General features: G+C 38.1%; 1 protein-coding gene across 1 annotated transcript in view; it reads right to left on the bottom strand.

Annotated features, from left to right (window-relative positions):
- Positions 1-6,438: 6,438 nt before the first annotated feature.
- Positions 6,439-18,003, bottom strand: part of AHCTF1 (AT-hook containing transcription factor 1) — an 88,104-nt gene continuing 76,539 nt past the window's right edge. Inside the window, exons 33-36 of the mRNA XM_044762662.2 lie at positions 15,850-17,686; positions 11,186-11,319; positions 9,306-9,388; positions 6,439-8,426 (exon numbers count right to left, since the gene is read on the bottom strand). Coding sequence (XP_044618597.2) covers positions 8,237-8,426; positions 9,306-9,388; positions 11,186-11,319; positions 15,850-17,686 — 2,244 coding nt within the window. The 3' untranslated portion in view covers positions 6,439-8,236. The remainder of the gene's footprint in view (positions 8,427-9,305; positions 9,389-11,185; positions 11,320-15,849; positions 17,687-18,003) is intronic.

The raw sequence follows: 18,003 nt of genomic DNA, 5'->3' as shown, positions 1-18,003 counted from the left end.
GAAATCCAGTCCTAAGGGCACTCTCAAGAAAGAGGAGGTTGTGGGGGCCGGCCTGGTGGCACAGTGGTTAAGTGCGCACGTTCTGCTTCAGCGGCCTGGGGTTCACTGGTTCGGATACCGGGTATGGACATGACACCGCTTGGCAAAAGCCATGCTGTGGTAGGTGTCCCATATATAAAGGGGAGGAAGATGGACAACGATGTTAGCTCAGGGCCAGTCTTCCTCAGCAAAAAGAGGAGAGGCGGATTGGCAGCAGTTAGCTCAGGGCTGATCTTCCTCAAAAAAAAAAAAAGGGAAGGTTGTGTTGAAAGGCAACTGGGAGAACCAAGATACAGCTTAAATTACAAGCCCTCTAGTTTGCAAGGGGGAGACCGGGGAATAAGATAGCTGGGAGGAACCCACCTGGGGTCAGAAAAAGTATCACTGATCTCAGAAACTATTCCTTTCAAAGGAATCAGAATTTGACTGAACTAGTTTGTAGAGAACTGAGCAATGAGCAAGCAATGAGTGGAGTTTCACAGCTTGGTGTGGTCAAGAGAGGAAGGGAGCCCTACCGAGACCACTGCTATCCAGGTTGCCCAGGGCATCCCCAAAGCTGTGCCTTCCTGAGGAGCAACAACAAAGGCAGGGGTGGGGCTGGGACAGACTTCACTAAAATAATCCGGCCAGTCACTAAGCAAACAACTATGCAAATAACAATAATAAACTACGGAGGGGTGGGGGAGCAGTACCCAGACTTGCTACAATATATCTAAAATGACCAATTTTCAGTAAAAAATTATGAGGCATGCAAAGAAACAGGAAAGTAAGACCCACACACTGGAAAAAAGCAGGCAACAGAAACTATCCTTGAGAGTGACCAAGTGCTGGAAAAAGACTTTAAATCTTTATGAACATATTCACAGAACTAAAGGAAACTATGATTAAAGAAGCAAAGGAAGGATTATAAAGGAATACTACGAGTAACTGAGTACCAACAAATTAGATAATTTAGATGAACGGACAAATTCTTAGAAAGACGCGAACTACTCTGACTGACTCAAGAGGAAACAGACAACCTGAATAGACCGATAACAAGTAAAGAGATTGTAGTAGTAGAGGGAGGGGGGGAGGAAGGAAGGAAGAAGGAAGGAAGAAGGAAGGAAGGAAGGAAGGAAGGAAAGAACTATGCACAAAGAAAAGTCTGGATGGCGTGATTGCTGAATTCTACCAAAAACTTATAGAACTGATACCAATTCTTCATAAACTCTTCCGAAAAAGAGGGAACACTCCCCAACTTATTTTTATGAAGCCAGTATTACCCTGATACCAAATCCAGACAAAGACATCAAAAGAAAATAAAACCACAGACCAATATCTCTTATGAATATGGATACAAGAATCCTCAACAAATTATTAGCAAACTGAATCCAGCAACAGACATATTTTAAGAAGTTATATACCATGACCAAATGGGATTTATCCTAGGCCTGCAAGGTTGGCTCAACATTGGAAAATGACTGTATTAATCATGTTTTTTTCCCTCTATATTTTATGATGCTTTGACCTGGGAACAGGAGATGGCCCTCCTAGGGATATTGAATTCCTAGAGATAGTAAACAACTTGCCTTTCACGCGAACCAACCAATCCAAAGTCCATTTCACAAACGCCTCCTTTATTTAACTCCTCCACCAAGCCAATACTTTCCCTGCCCTAAATCAGCCACGACCAGGTACCTGACGATGAGAGCACCCTACAGCCCAGAGCCCACTGAAATCGCTCACACTATCCCATCCTAAGATTGCTCAAACTTACCTACCATGCTCTGCCCACTCCTTCCTGCAGAAACCACAATAAGGCAGTGTGGCATGCTCCCTTCTCTTGGGAATTTTAAGGCAGCTGTCTCTGTACCTGTCACCTTACTACATCTGATTAAAACAAATCTTGGGTGCACTTTAAAATAATGATTTAACGTAACACATCATATCAATAGAATAAAAAACAAAGGTCACATATCTTAATAGATGCAGAAAAGGCATTTGACAAAATCCAACACCCTTTCTTGATAAAAACACACAACAAATAGGAATAGAAAGGAACTTCCTCAATCCAATAAAGGGCATCTATGAAAAATCCATGAGTAGTAGTCATGGTTACTGGTCAAGACTGAACGTTACCCCCTGAGATCAGGAAAAATACAAGAATTTCTACTCTTGACACTTTTATTCAATATTGTATTGGAAGTTCTAGCCAGGGCAATTAGGCAGGAAAAGGAAATAAAAGTCATCCAGATAGGAAAAGAAGTAAAATGATCTCTATTTGCAGATGACATCATCTTGTATATAGAATATCCTGAGGAATCCACTAAAAAAAAACATTAAAACCAATAAATGAGCTCAGTAAAGTTGCAAGATACAAGATCAACACACAAAAATCAATTGTATTTCTATACACTTTAAATGAACAATCTGAAAATGAAATTAAGAAGACACTTCCATTTCTAACAGCACCAAAAAGAATAAAATACCTTAGGAATAAAGTTAACAAAAGGAGTGCAAAATATATACTCTGAATACTACAAAACATTGCTGAAACTAAAGAAGATCTAAAAATTGGAAAAACATCCCCTGTTCACAGATGAGAAGACTTAGCATCGTTAAGACGGTGATATTCCCCAAATTGATGTACAGATTCAACGCAATCTCTATCTGAATCCCACCTGACTTCTTCATAGAAATTGATAAGCTGACTGTAAAATTCACAGGGAATTCCAAGTCACCCAGAATAGCCTAAACAATCTTTAAAAAAATAAAAAAGTAGAATTCACACTTTCCAATTTCACAACTTAGTACAAACCAACAGTGATAAAGGCAGTGTGGTACTGGCACGACGAGAGACATGCAGAGTAATGTAATGGAATTGAGAGTCAAGAAATAAACCAAGCCACCTATGGTCAACTGATTTCGCAAGGCTGCCAAAATGGGGAAATAACAGCCTTTGCAAGAAATGAGGCTGGGAAGACTCGATGGCCACATGCAAAAGAATGAACTTGGATTCTTACTTCATACCATATACAAAAATTAACTCAAAATGGACCAAAGACTTACATTTAAGACATAAAACTATAAAAGAAACATAAATCCTCATGGCCTTGGATTGGCCAAAGGATTCTTAGATATGACACCAAAACCATAGCTAATTTTTTAAAAATCGGACTTCATCAAAATTTTTGTGCTCCAAAGGACACCATCAAGAAAGTGAAAAGACAACCCGTAGAATGAGAGAAAACTTGCAAATGATCTATTTAATAGGAATTGTATCCAGAATATATAAAGAACAGCTCAATATAAAAAAGATAATCTAATTTTAAAATGAGCAAAGGATCTGAATAGACATTTTTCCAAGGAAGATATGCTAATGGGCAATAAGCACATGAAAAGATGCTTGACATCATTAGCCATCAGGGAAATGCAAATCAAAACCATGAGATAACTTCACACCAACTAGAATGGCTAAAAGAAAGTCCGAAAACAAGTGTTGGCCAGAATTGGAGAAAGTGAAACCCTTATATTGCTGGTGGGAATATAAAACAGTGTGGCTGCTTTGGAAAAATCTGGGAGTTCCTCAAATGATTAAACAGCTACCATACGACGCAGCAATTCCAAGCCTCGGTATATAACCAAGAAAAACGAAAACACGTCCAAAAAAACTTGTCCAAAACACTTGTGTGTTTATAGCAGCATTATTCATAATAGTCCACAGGTAGAAACAACCTAAATATCTACTGTTCCACCACAGGCCCGGCTGGGCTAGGACAGCGGGAGATCTTGCCGAGACAGAAGAAACGACCCGGGGACTGTGAACGAGACATATAGGTTTATTGGGTCCTACTTACAGGAGCGTGTCCAGCTGCAGCCGGATGGATGGAAGTGTGCACCCACAACCGGCCCCCAAGAGAAGCTTGCTTAAGTAGGCAGAGGAACAAAGGTTGCAGGCTTGCCAAGGGGCTGTCCTTGGTACAACCAGCGTTCCCAGAACAGTAGGTCACATGGAGGGGCTGTGTCCCTGTAAGACATGATGTTCTTCTCGTGGGATAAGAGGATCCGGGCTGGCCAGGCCCAGATCGTTACAAATCCCGGTAGCTGGGCTGCCTGCCCAGAAGGGAGCCAGGACACATGGCTGCAATGGGCCTGGGGGCTTTTGCTGAACAAGCAAGGCCCAGGTCCCACAACCACTGTTGAATGGATAAACAAAATGTGGTATATTCATACAATGGAATATTATCCAGCCGTAAAGAGATTTTTTTTTAAAGATTTTATGCATTTATTTTCTCTTCTCCCCAAAGCCCCCCAGTACATAGTTATGTATTGTAATTGTCAGTGTCTCTGGTTGTGCTATGTGAGACGCTGCCTCAGCGTGGCCTGATGAGCAGTGCCGTGTCCGTGCCCAGGATCCGAACTGGCAAAACCCTGGGCCACTGAAGCGGAGCTTGTGAACTTAACCACTGGGCCACGGGGCCGGCCCCTGAGAAATTTTGATATACGCTGCAATAGGGATAGACCTTAATTAAAAACGTTATGTTAAATGGAAGCAGCCAGGAACAAGACTACATATTATATAATCCCATTGATATGAAAGGTACAGAACGAGGAACATGTAGAGGCAGAGATCAGATTAATGGTTCCTTAGAATTGGGCAAGTAAGGATAACTAAAGGGTACAAAGATTCTTTTTTGAGGTGATAAAAAATGTTCTACAGCTGGTGATGGTTGCATGTATCTGTGAATATACTTAAATCATTGAATTGTACCCTTTAAATGAGTGAATTTACAGTATGTAAACTATATGTCAAAAAGACCATTTAAAAGAGATTATGGTGAAAAACTATAGCAGATAACATTGAGAACTTGTCAGGCACGATGCTCACTGATTTATGTTATTTCATCTAGTCTTTCTAACAGCAACTCTGAGATATCAATACCTTCACCTTACACATGAGACCAAGGCTCAGAGAGCTCAACACGTTGCTCAGTGTTACGAGGTAAGTGAAATAATCAGGTATCCAACCAAGTTCATGACTTCAAGGCTCCTGAGAATGCACTGCCTCTTATATGTAGCAAAGAAAGTCTCCTAACATTGGTTCTCTGATCCCATAATCAAGACAGACTGGATACGAAGTCAGAAACTGAAGCAGGGTCCACGTCACCCGAGGCATTACAGCTATCCAGGTGTGATCCACAACCTCTTGCCCTCAGAATCATCTCTTGAATTCATCCCCTTTCCTCCTTGCTACTAGTCTAATCTAAGCTAATCAACTCTGGTGGCAGACTTTTTTTCATGGAGCCTAAAGGCTGTGTAAACACGCAGCTGTTTCAGTGCCTCCTTCCATGTCCTGACTGACTGTTTAAAAACTCAGTTACTCATTCGAGCAATATTAAAGGCCACAGCCCTGGAATAACTTTCAGTGTGTTGATGGGTTAGGTTATAAAATGGTTTTATTTCCTTTTTTTTGCCAGAACATTTAATTTACTGATCACAAGTTAATTCTTTGACACTTTTTTTTGATCAGCAGCCTGAGAAATCATGCCACCTTATAAGACAAATAGTGGCTATACTTCAAGAGATCTAGTTCTATATATACAGTTATCTAATTATATATCTGCCTGATTGCTGGAATTTTTTCTGCAATTTAGATGAACGTTAAGGGACAGGACAGAACTGATACCAATTGAAAACGTGCGCAGCAGTGTTGAATATTGATGGACAAGAGAGAAAAAGCAGGGAGTTGTACAAGTGAGAAGGAAGACCTTGTATCCGGTCATCGTTACCTTGTATCCCATTCAAGATCGGCTACTGTCAAATAAGCCTTTGCATGTTGTTCTGACTAGCACATCCAAACCGTAATTATCCTAACTTAGGCTCACCTCCAATGCTTCCCTCTCTAGGAAGTCTTCAAGATCTCTCCAGGCAGAATTAACTATACCCCTTTCTCTGGGTGTGAAGTTATCTACGTTACTATTACGGTACATAGTGCTATGCAGTCATGTGTCACTTAACGACTGGGATCTGTTCTGAGAAATGCATTGTTAGGCAATTTTGTTGTTGTCCAACAAAAATAAAGTACATATGTTGTACAAACATCATAGAGTGTACTTACACAAACCCAGACGGCGTAGCCTAATACACACCTAAGCTATATGGTACTGATCTTCAGGAAGCATCATTATGCGGCATATAACTGTCAACTATTTACTTACATAAGACTGTAAACTGCTGGAGAACAAAGGATCTCCCTCTGCATCCTCAGTCTCTAGGACAGCGTTTGACCCAAAGTCAGAAGTTCACCAAATGGGTCAAATGTTCAGAATTATCTTGGAATTTAACTAATGCATTGATAATCAAAGATAAATGATTGCTACAAGGTCTCAGAATGAGTATAATCCATATTTTATCCTAAAATGTTGTAGCAACACAATTTAATGATCAGTTTTTGTAAAAAGTTATATAAATACATTTACACATAATTCCATTTAAAATATATAGTTCATTCAGAATTGACAATTTGTTTGCTTATGATCTATTGTTACTGAGGGAAAAAAGTACATTTATTAAAAATAGATAGCACATGTCTATATTCACCAAATGCATTGATTTAAAAAATTATTAACTTGACAGTACATTTCTCGTCAATTTTTTTATTGTGCTACTTGCACAAAGGAATGCAATTAAGTGTTTACTGAATTGTTTAGATCTTTAAATTACTCATTTAACAAGTTCATTTAAATAAGTTTAATATTCCATAAATGACAAGCAGCTTAAATACAAGTTTGATAACTATCATTAAAAAATTAATAAAATGAAAGTCATAGTTAACTTTTCAACAAGGCCATGTAACATTTATCACTAACCTGACTAAAAGGCCGCACTCGCACTGCCACTTTCACACTGTCAACACTTGGCATAGGCATTTTCATCATTTTCCCATTATTTGCATTGTTATTTGGTAGAAAAATAATGTAGAAAGCACACTGCTTATGCTTCACACTAAAACATTAAAAGCTTAGCCAACAACAGCAGTTTGTTTCTAGACAATCAATTATTAATGGCCCATTCGTTACATACTATCAATTACCTGTTATAAATTATTTAACATTTACTTATTGATCACTTTTACAGCCTACATCAAGTATCACCACTGAATTGCACAGTCATACTGCAGAGAACAGTTTTTCACTTTTTTTTCTTTTCCTTGTTCCACATCCACTCACACTCTTTCCCCATCCTCAATAGTCTGTGCCTGAGGTGCTATGAGAATCCGTCAAAGTTTGAAAACCTGAATATTAAGAGACTTCTGTTATTCAGTAGCAACCTCCTTCACAGCAAGAACACTATAAAATTTGTTCCGCCTTCTCATTCTGTCAGTATCAGGGCACACACAGGTGCATGGAACAGCATGGAACGGATCCGTGTTACATCTCCCTTCCTTCTCAAACCCTTGTAAGAAGTTGCTAGTGAGCAGTGAACCGGTCAGTCTAACCTGGATAATTAGTCTCTAAATAATTAAGAGGCTTTAAAGGTAATAGCCTTCAAGCTAGCTGAACAAAAAATGCCAACATTATATTTTAACCAATGCATTACTTGGAAAATTACTCATTTGAGGTAGAATATACAAAATTTGTTAAACTACAAAAAAGTGGCAAAATTACATGTCCATAATTCAATTTCAACATAGTAACAGCCAAAAAAAGAAAACCAAAACCCAAAAAAACATTTTATGATTAGAAATCTTAATTACAGAAGCAAAGTGCATAAATTATAAAACAGCAACTTTAAAAAAAAAATCAACAGTTCAATCATCCTCATTTTAAGAGCGGTCTAATAATACTTTTAACTGTAGAGAAAGAAAATAGGATCAATATCTATTAGCATAAAAAATCATTATTAAAACGGAAATCCCCTCTCAAAAATCTAACAGACACAAACTACTGTGAAGTATACACTTTATTTAACATTTCAGTAGTAAGCCATATTTACATATTATATAAATGTATGAAGTCTTAATATAAAATAAAAAAAACTGCCTGGACTAAAAGAATCACACTCCATATGGAGTTACTTTACTTATTGAAGACCTTCTGTTTATAAAAATTTACAATAATTTATATAAATTATTTTCTTCCAAAGTAGATGACTTTTAATAATCCACACAATTCTGATGACTTTACAAATAGGTGTACATTAAAAACTTGAAAAAAAATTACAGCATTTTTCTGCGTAAAACTTGCTTTGGGAAGGCAGACAATTTCTTTCTGCTCCTTCCAAGAGCCTTTCCTGTTACTTCTGCAGTTTTTCTTGGCTTGCTCTTTATTCCATCAATTGGGCTTGCCAAGGGAGAAATCAGCTTAATTTCTACTGGAGGAGGTGACCAACTTTCTTTTTCTGTGTTTCTGAAAAAAAAGAAGATACAATTCAAGTAAGAAGAAACATATTATAATATAAAATATAATTGGCTTCCCAATATATTCAAAGAAACCTTATGATTACCCTATCCTAGTGCTTTCATTTTATAAAAGAGAAGTGAATTGGGATACACAAAAACAAATACTGCTGAATTTTCTTTTAAACGTTTTCATATGTATGAACAAATACTGCTGGGTTACAATGACGGGCCAAGTACCAGTAGTCAGTCCACGGAATGAGAGCCCAGTAGGTTCATGAAATGTATGAGAAACGGCAACGGCAACTCTCAAACACCAGCAAGTGGCAATTACGTATATATTTTCATAATATATTTTTTCACATACATACAAAGTCAATTTATATGTAAACAGTGTTATTAATTATGGCTAAAAGTCTCATTAAATCAGTTTTTAAGGTAAGATAAAATGGATTACTTTGTACTTTCATGAAATTCAACCATGACTGTGCACAAATAAATCTGAAATGGAGTAATTTCCCCCATAGATGAAGTTTTATTGCTATTAGTGAAATAATCACAGGATTTTTTTTTAAGTTTACAATTATTTTTTACTAATAGTTATCTATCTTTACTAAGAAAAAGGTAAAACATCCCCCCCACCCCCCGCAAAAACAGCAAGATTCTCTGGGTACTTAACTGTCCCCACCCGAGACCCTTCTTTCAGAAGGATGAACGGGCTTCCATGCGATAGAGAAACCTAACAATCTCAAGGAGCCAGTGCTGATAAAGGCAAGGAAAAATTACCCTTTTCTGATGAGCTTAATGTCTCTTTTTAATTCAAGACTCTTCTCAACTCTAATTTTAAGAAACAAAATGTATAAAAATTACAGCATAGAAGAAGTCATACTTGCTTGCTTGCTTTGTTTTTGCAGTCCTGGCTCTTTTCACTTTTTGCTTCCCCACAGCTTCTACTGACTGAGCATCATCTTCCTATAGATTAAAATTTTTAAAAGATATTAAGTAATTAAACATCTGAAATCTACATAGAAAAAGTTCTATCTTGAGTCAAGGAATACAGCCAAACAGTGCTAATGAATTCAAACTCAACAAGTCCCGAGTGGACTCCTTTTTATCCCTCATCCCCATACATTCAGCTGGTTTCCAAGTCTGGACAGTTTCATTTGGGAATGTTTCTGTTGTCCACTGCCCTTTGGTTCCCATTGCCTCTGTCCAAATCCAGTCTCTCATCATCTCATAAGAATTAGTCCACCGGCAACTACTTTTTCCTCTCTAGAATTCATTTCGCATAGAATCTACTTAAAAGATGGAGATGGCTATTTGCTAGTTTGTGAACAGGCCCCCACTCCCATGCACTGCCATTCTTCCGTGCCTTGGCATCTGCTGTTTCCTTTTCCAGGAATACCTATCTTCTTTACCTTCTGTCTACAGGGTTGTTTGGGTATAAACTATTCTTATCATGCTGTGAAATAATTATGTGTGTTTTTGTCTCTTCAATCAAACTGAGCTCCTGAAAGACAAGGAATTTACCTGAATTATTTTTATGTCTTTGCCCTGGCATAATAACTGGCTCATCGCGGATAATTTAAGAAACATTTATTAATTAATGTTGGTAAATATACGGGTCTCACAGTCAACCGTGAACTATTTTAGGGTAATGTGCAACAGATGATGGAATCAACTCTGAAATACTGTCTCTCCAAGTGTGGCCTGTGGGGACCTGCATTTTAAATAAATACATCTAGCTAATTCTGATGGGACACTAAAATTTAAAAGCCTTTCCCCAATAGGTGATTTAAACTGCAGCCCCCAATAATACACCATCAGTAACATACCACAGATCTGTCTTAAAGGCAGGGTCCCCAAAAGTGTAGACAAGACAATTTTAAGCTTTTAGTATAAATATCTGCTCTTTTTAAAAAAAGTCTATACAAGAAATACTGCTTAAAAAAGAAAAAGCCTGTTTAGACATTTCTCCAAAGAAGATATATGGATGGCCAATAGGCACATGAAAAGATGCTCATCATCGCTGATCATCAGGGAAATGCAAATCAAAACTACACTAAGATATCACCTTACACCCATTAGAATGACAAAAATATCTAAAACTAATAGTAACAAATGTTGGAGAGCTTGTGGAGAAAAAGGAACCCTCATACACTGCTGACGGGAATGCAAACTGGTGCAGCCACTATGGAAAACAGTATGGAGAGTCCTCAAAAAATTAAAAATAGAACTACCATACGATCCAGCCATTCCACTACTGCGTATCTATCCAAAGAGCTTGAAGTCAGCAATCCCAAAAGTCCTATGCACCCCAATGTTCATTGCAGCATTATTTACAATAGCCAAGACGTGGAAGCAACCTAAGTGTCCAGCAAGATGATTGGATAAAGATGATGTGGTACATATATACAATGGAATATTACTCAGCTGCAAAACAGAACCAAATCATTCCATTTGCAATAACATGGATGGACCTTGAGGGAATTATGTTAAGTAAAATAAGCCAGTTAGAGAAGGACAATCTCTGTATGACTCCACTCATATGAGGAATTTAAAAATGTGGACAAAGAGAATAGATTAGTGGCTACCAGGGGAAAGGTGGGGTGGGGGGTGGGCATAAAGGGTGAAGTGGTGCACCTACAACACGAATGACAAACATTAATGTACAACTGAAATTTCACAAGATTGTAATCTATCATTAACTCAATAAAAAAAAAAAAGCCTGTTTAAACAAGCATACAAATAAAATCATGCATTTCTTACCAGTTCGTCTACAAGTTTGGATGTATTAGATGCATTTTTCCGTCTGGTCCTTAAAGTAGGAGGTGAGAAGACAAATTGAGAAGATAAATCTGAAACTAATTCTTTCAGCTGTTCAGGAGCCTCTATTTTTTTCGCTAAAGAAAGGTAGGAAAAAAACACACTGTATCTGTATCTATTTACATATATATACACACACATACATATATTTTAAAAAAGCTTGGAACAAATGATGCACGTGAGAAAGATGTAAACATCCCCAAACCTGGAAAATGCCAGTATCATAACATGATACCCAAGTTAGGAGAGAGAAATGATAGGAAAAATCCCAACATCACTTGGGTAAACCAAATTTTCAGAAATATTTAATACTTGAAACTAAATAATGCTACAATATAAAAACAGAACTTAAAAAGCAGATACAAAACTGCATTATTCCACTAGTTTTAATCTTTACTACATCAATCTGGGGAGGGAAAACATCAATCTCATATACAACCTGAGCTAGTTTTTCGCTTTATAATTCTTACTATTCCAGAGACAAGTTTTTTTGTTTTTTTAAAAGATTGGCATGTGAGCTAAAATCTGTTGCCAATCTTCTTCTTCTTTTCCCCAAAGCCCCCCAGTACACAGCTGCATATTGCAGTCGTAGGGCCCTCTGGTTGTGCTACGTGGGAAGCCGCCTCAGCGTGGCCTGATGAGCGGTGCCATGTCCACGCCCAGGATCCGGACCAGCAAAATTCTGGACCGAAGTGGAGCGCGCGAACTTAACCGCTCCGCCACGGGGCCGGCACCGAGACAAGGTTTTTACTTACAAAAGTAATTTTATTTACAAAGAAGAGACTCAAACCCTCTTTCTTTCCAGCTCATTCTGAGCTAGTTGTTCCAGTCAAGGGGAATAACAGCAAAGTCTACACCATAAAAGGAAAAATTGTAGAAAAACAAGCTGATAGGAAGATATTCCACAGATAAATAAAACGGTTTAATTAAGAACTTGTTTAAAATATGTATTTATCACAGACTTGATCTCAAGTTTTGTGTTTACTACAAATCCAGTAAGTTAATGGCAGTCAGCAGTGTAATTACGGAGCCAGCATGGTGCAGCTGAACCAGTATGCCGGAGATAAACCCCAGCTTCTCAATTCACTAAAGCTTTGGGACCAAAGGCAAGTTACTTCACCTCTCTGTGCCTCAGTTTCTATAAAATGGGATTAATAGTACCTATAAAGTTGCTGTGAAGATTAAAGGATTAAAACAATGGGGGACATATGATAAGTGCTTTACAGATGTATTTGTTAGGATGCTATAATTAAGAATATAATTTACAAACCTTTGAAATAAAACGCTCAAATTATAGTTCAATGTTATTTCACCACCAGGACAATCAAGAATTCTGTAAGATGTCAAATCTTTTATATGATTCTTAATAAAAGAAAAACCAGGAGTGAGGTCAGAAATAAAATTTATCTCTGCTCTCAGCTAAGTGGCAGAAATGGCAACGGTTGGGGTCACTGGTGGCAACTTCCCCCTTTTGGTGTTAAAAAAGTCAAACACATCTCTATTCTATGAAAATGATACTCTCTTTTTCTCTTTCTAGGCTACCTGGAGCAGCGGCTTCTTGGCTTTTCAAAGACTAGCTCACATTCCTCACCTACAGTTTCCCCCTCCACTTCAAAGGAATAAATAAGGAAATACAAAAACACACTATCATGTGCAAAAACGTTCAGCCCCCACTATTCATTCCACATGCTTCTATTAGCTAGACAAGACTTTATCACACTTCTCTGTATGTCAGTTCCTCACCCATCTCTGTAAGTTTTCTGAGGGTAAGTTTTGATGGCCAGTGCTACTTAAGGCTTAAGGAGTTTGAAAGTCCTAGGTTCAAACCCAGTAATGTACTAGTAAACAACTTTCTGGAAAAAAAAAATAGGCAGCTCTGCTTTAAAGCATGTGCCTATTTTTGTGGTATAAATGTTCTCACCATGGCTGGACTGCAAAACTTCTGAACATTTAACAATTGGCCCTCATCACCTCACCAACTCAGAAGTCGGCTCCAGGACACCACTGTCTACTTATTACCGGGGTGACGTGGGCACTCAGCCTCACTGAGCTTCAACTTCCTCACTGTGGAAAGACGGAAGTAAGAGTACTTCTACTTCACTGGGGTGTAGTGAGAAGCAAACAAACCCATGAACGTTTACCCTAGTAAAGCCTCAGGCATACAGCAGGCCCTTCTTAAAGAGCTGCTGTTGAGTCCTGGAAACTACAGAAAATCCACTGAAATGTCAAGCTTCACATTCTTTTAGCTAGTAAAACACATCTAAATAAAATTCTAAGATACTTGTTTCTTTGACAGGTTTTGATTCAACAGACCACCACCTCCAGATTTCTAATCACAGATCTAATATTTATTTCAGTATCTATTATTCTCTCACCCCCTTCACTAAAGGTGGTTTAAAAATACATCTTAAATAGGCACAAGGGGACAAAAGCTATTATAAAGAATGTAGAAACTATAATCTGAGGACAAAAGAACAAGGGAAACTAATCATGGTGGTAATTGTTCTGCTAATGTAGTGAATACTCAACAAGAACCCTGTGGGCTAGGCATCATTACCTTTATTGTAGAGATGAGAAAATAAGATTTAGAAAGATTAAATAACTTTCTGTCCACCTAAAGTGGCAGAAATCCCAGTTCCAAATTTCTGTCTCTAATCTCATCATCTCATACTAGAAGGTGCTTTTTTCTGCACCCCCTCCCCCCCCCCCCCCCCCCCCGGAAGATTCACCCTGAGCTAACATGTGAGCCAATCTTTCTCTACTTTACATGTGGGTCACTGCCACAGCATGGCTGTTGAGTGGTGCAGGTCCATGGCCAGGATCTGAACCCATGAACCTGGGCCACTGAAGCAGAGTACACCAAACTTCACCACTGTGCCACAGGGCCGGTTCCAAAGTGGCTTATTTTGAATACTAGAAAATCTGAAAACAATTCAAATACTGAACAGGAGAATGTTTAAGCAATCTGTGGCACAGCAGTGAGATGAAATGTCACATATGGGCTCTAAACAAAGAAAAAATACAAAACCATGAACACTCAGGTTTTGAAGAATATTTGAGAGTATCCAAAAATGCTCATGAAATAAGTCGAGGGGGCAGAATATACACACATACATAACTACAGTTTATTGGGTTTTTTAAAAAACAAGCTCTAATACTCAAGAGTCACTCAGGTTTCAGCTTTTGGCTTAGTCTGCTCACTCTCTGTTCTTTGATGATTTCAACAACAATCTAAAATAATTACCAAAAAAAAGAAAGAAAGAGGTTTTTGCATGGTGAATGTTAAAGACAGAAAATTTCTGGTTGCAGCTTTTTAACATGGTTTATCATTCTCTTGGCTTTCCTCAAGTCAGGAGGCAACTATATAGGATGTTCACTAATGCATTTAAAAAAACATGCAACAGTTTAAAAAAGCTTAAATAAAATAAGACAACTAAGCCACCCATTTTACTTACAAGTCCCTGAGCTGCTTGCTGTGCTGAAATCCAAATCTTAAGCTACAACTTAATAACCAACTACATTTAGTTTACTTAATCATTTTTATCACTTTTGCAAAGAACCATCCTAATGGGATCTATTCAGCTTACACCAGTGTCTCAAGCTTTTCTTCATTATTGCCTTTTGAGACTTTTCTTAATTGTCTCCCTCAATGAAATTTTTTCCTCCAAGAAATCTTAACAGCACAGATATGTTGTAGACCTGTTTGTGTACTTTACGACTATTTGTGCTTTACACATAAAGAGTAAGGTACTTTCACCTTTTTGGGAGACATCACTCCTGTTGAGAAGCTAAGAGCTACACCAAACAGACAATACAATCGTTAGCTCATCACGGGCAATTAGGGAGCTTGGGTGTGCAGGTGTGCCAGCTTCTGGGCAATGGGGAACACGATTTAAATAATTTTTGTATCCTAACCAATACAATTCTATCGCTGTTTCTCCTCAAAACAATTTGAGATGGTGGCCATCACCTGGGACATGAGCCAAACACAGTAGCACAAGACTAAAAATGCTGATTCTTGAGGCTGGTCCCCTGGACTAGTGGTCAAGTTTGGCATGCTCCACCTTGGTGGCCTGGGTTTGGTTCCTGGATACAGACCCACACTACTCATCAGCAGCAACCCACATATAAAATAGAGGAAGATGGGCACAGATGGTAGCTCAGGGCGAATATGCCTCAAGCAAAAAGAGGACGACTGGCAACAAATACTAGCTCATGGCAAATGTTCCTTAGCAAAAAAAATAAAAATAAAATGCTGATTCTATTTGTGGAGAAAGTAAATTTAAGTCACTTATGATATAAGGGCAGAATAAAGAGAAATGATACTATTCTAAAAAATTAAACCTATGTCAAGTGACATAAGATTTAAAAAGTCATAATGAACCAGAAAATTCTTTAATCTAAAAATGAACTTTGAACTATAAAATCTTTAGATTTTACCATTATTTTTTTTTTTGGAGGGGGGAGAAATTCCCTGTAACTACAAATTATTTTTAGGAGAAATAACCAATTACTGCCTTAAATCAAATCGGGCCTAAAACAATAGAATTTTATGTTGAAGACTCTGAATGAGATGAAAATTGTGCTTTGAATAGAAATAAAAGTACCTTTCTCTTTCCTTGGAACCTTTGACAAAGGAGGAGAAAATAAAAAAGACTCATTTTTTGGTTCAGAAAGGTCTGGCAACAAGATGGCCTTGCTAGATCTAGTCCTTGTGCTACGGGAAGATTTAGTCAAAGCAGCTGTGACAAGTAATTTTTCTTCTTGGTCATTTGGTTCTTTGCGTGTTATTTCTTCATCCACGCATTTTTCTGATATTGAGTGCAATGGATGTTTTTGGCTTTGATTCTCAGTCCTTTTTGTAAGCTTTTTCTTAGAGCTCATCACTGGAGCAAGTTCCTCATTTGGCACTAAAATGGATTTTTCTGAAGCTGGTTTTCCAACGTCAGCTCTCTCACGTTTAGCCGGGGTGTTTCTTGTAGATCTCCTCGGGATGCTGGGAGTTTCTCTCTTCTTGGGACTCACTTCCTTAACAGCCTCAGATCCTACATCTTGAGACGGATTAACTTTTCTTGGTCTGCCGCGTTTCCTGGGTGTAGCAGGCGTATCAACTTCTGCCCGAAGAGTCAACTGAGACGACTCAAGCTCAGAGTCGTCTTCGACATGCGACGCACCGACTTCTCGCTTTTGAACCCTTCTGGGGTGTTGAGTAGGCAGCTGCTGTTCAATGGACTTCCCAGCTTGTTCATATCCTGCTTTCTCAGAAGCTTCTAAATTAGCACTTCTTAATTTTCTGGTACTTCTGCCAGGACTTGCTACTTTACTAACTTTTAGATCACTTACAATTTCAACACTTTCCTGATTTTCTACAGATTTTTTAGCTCTTTTAGGAGTCCTTTTGGTAACAGATGAAAGCTTAACTTCTTTTCTAAAAGAAGTTTCTTCAGTTGCAGGTTCCACAAGCTGAGATGATTTTAACCTTCTTAATTCTCTACCTGGAGTAACCTGTAATCCTTGTTCCATAGAATTAATACTTTCCAATGTGTCTTGATTAATTTCTCTTTTCCTCCTTCCTCTCCTAGGAGTAACAGAATTTTGAGGTATTTGCTGGTTTTGAGATGTTCCTTTGACATCAGCACAGGCACTTTCAGAAGCCTCGGAGATTTCTTTTGTTTTCCGACTTTTCTTGGTAACTGAAAGCCCCAGCAGCTCAGGGGCAGCAACGTCTGCTGACTCTTCCTCTTGTGCTGATCTGACATTCAGGTTTCGGACACGTTGTCCTCTTGTGCGAGTTCTGGAGGAAATCATGTCATTAACCGGGCTGACATTTAGAGTCACTGTACTTGCTTCCTGAACAGTCTTACATGTAGATTTGACTAACTTGGTAGAACACATTACCTTTTGGCTTATTAAAGGTCTGTTTTCACAAATAGACTGTTCCATTGTATCTGAAGTAATTTCTTTACTTCTTGTATCTTTAATTACATCTAATAAATTTTCTGCAATTGCTACTTTAATTGGTTCAGGCACATATGGTAATGTTTCCACCTTCTGGGACTCGTGATCACTAGTTATGACAGATGGCAGACTTGCAGCATGTCCATGATTATCGTTCTCCCCAATGTATACGTGTTTCTCCTCAGTTGCTGTGTTAGCTGCTTTAGCTAACACATTAGATGCTGCAGAATCACCCGTCTCTACTTCTCCTTCTTCACCTTCCAAAATCAAGGTGAAGTTGCTCTGAGCCACAAAAAGTTCCCCATCTACTTCAGCAATGTCACACTCAGCAGAGTCTTTATTATCAGGCAAGTCACAAAACTGTTGCTCAATGGTATCAAAATTATATTGAAGCTTAAGAGTTCCTGAGGGATACAACTCATTAAATGAAAGACTTCTAGCCTCTTGTCCTGAATCTTGAACTTCCAGCTCTTCACGTTCAATCACCTAAAATGAATTAAAGATACGAAATTAGGAATTTTAATGTACATATTTATTTTAACCGAAAGCATAAAGCTTTTTAATGACCATCTCACTTGTGGTGTATGAATTGTTAAACATAAGCTAAATATGATAATGGCATATACTTATGGGTTTACTTTATAAAATATCCATTTAAGCAGATTTTCTCACTCAGGCAAAATAATTAGACAGAAAAAGATTCTGAGATTCTGAATGGAATTAAAGTAGAAATTCCACATTTCTCTGGCTAAAAAAGACAGTCTTAACATAACTTTGAAAATTATTATGATGCTAACAGTTGT

This window comes from Equus asinus, chromosome 30 (assembly GCF_041296235.1).
Source record: "Equus asinus isolate D_3611 breed Donkey chromosome 30, EquAss-T2T_v2, whole genome shotgun sequence".
Lineage (NCBI taxonomy): Eukaryota > Metazoa > Chordata > Mammalia > Perissodactyla > Equidae > Equus > Equus asinus.
The sequence above is the reverse complement of the archived record's forward strand: the minus strand, read 5'-3'. Positions and strand labels throughout refer to the sequence as shown.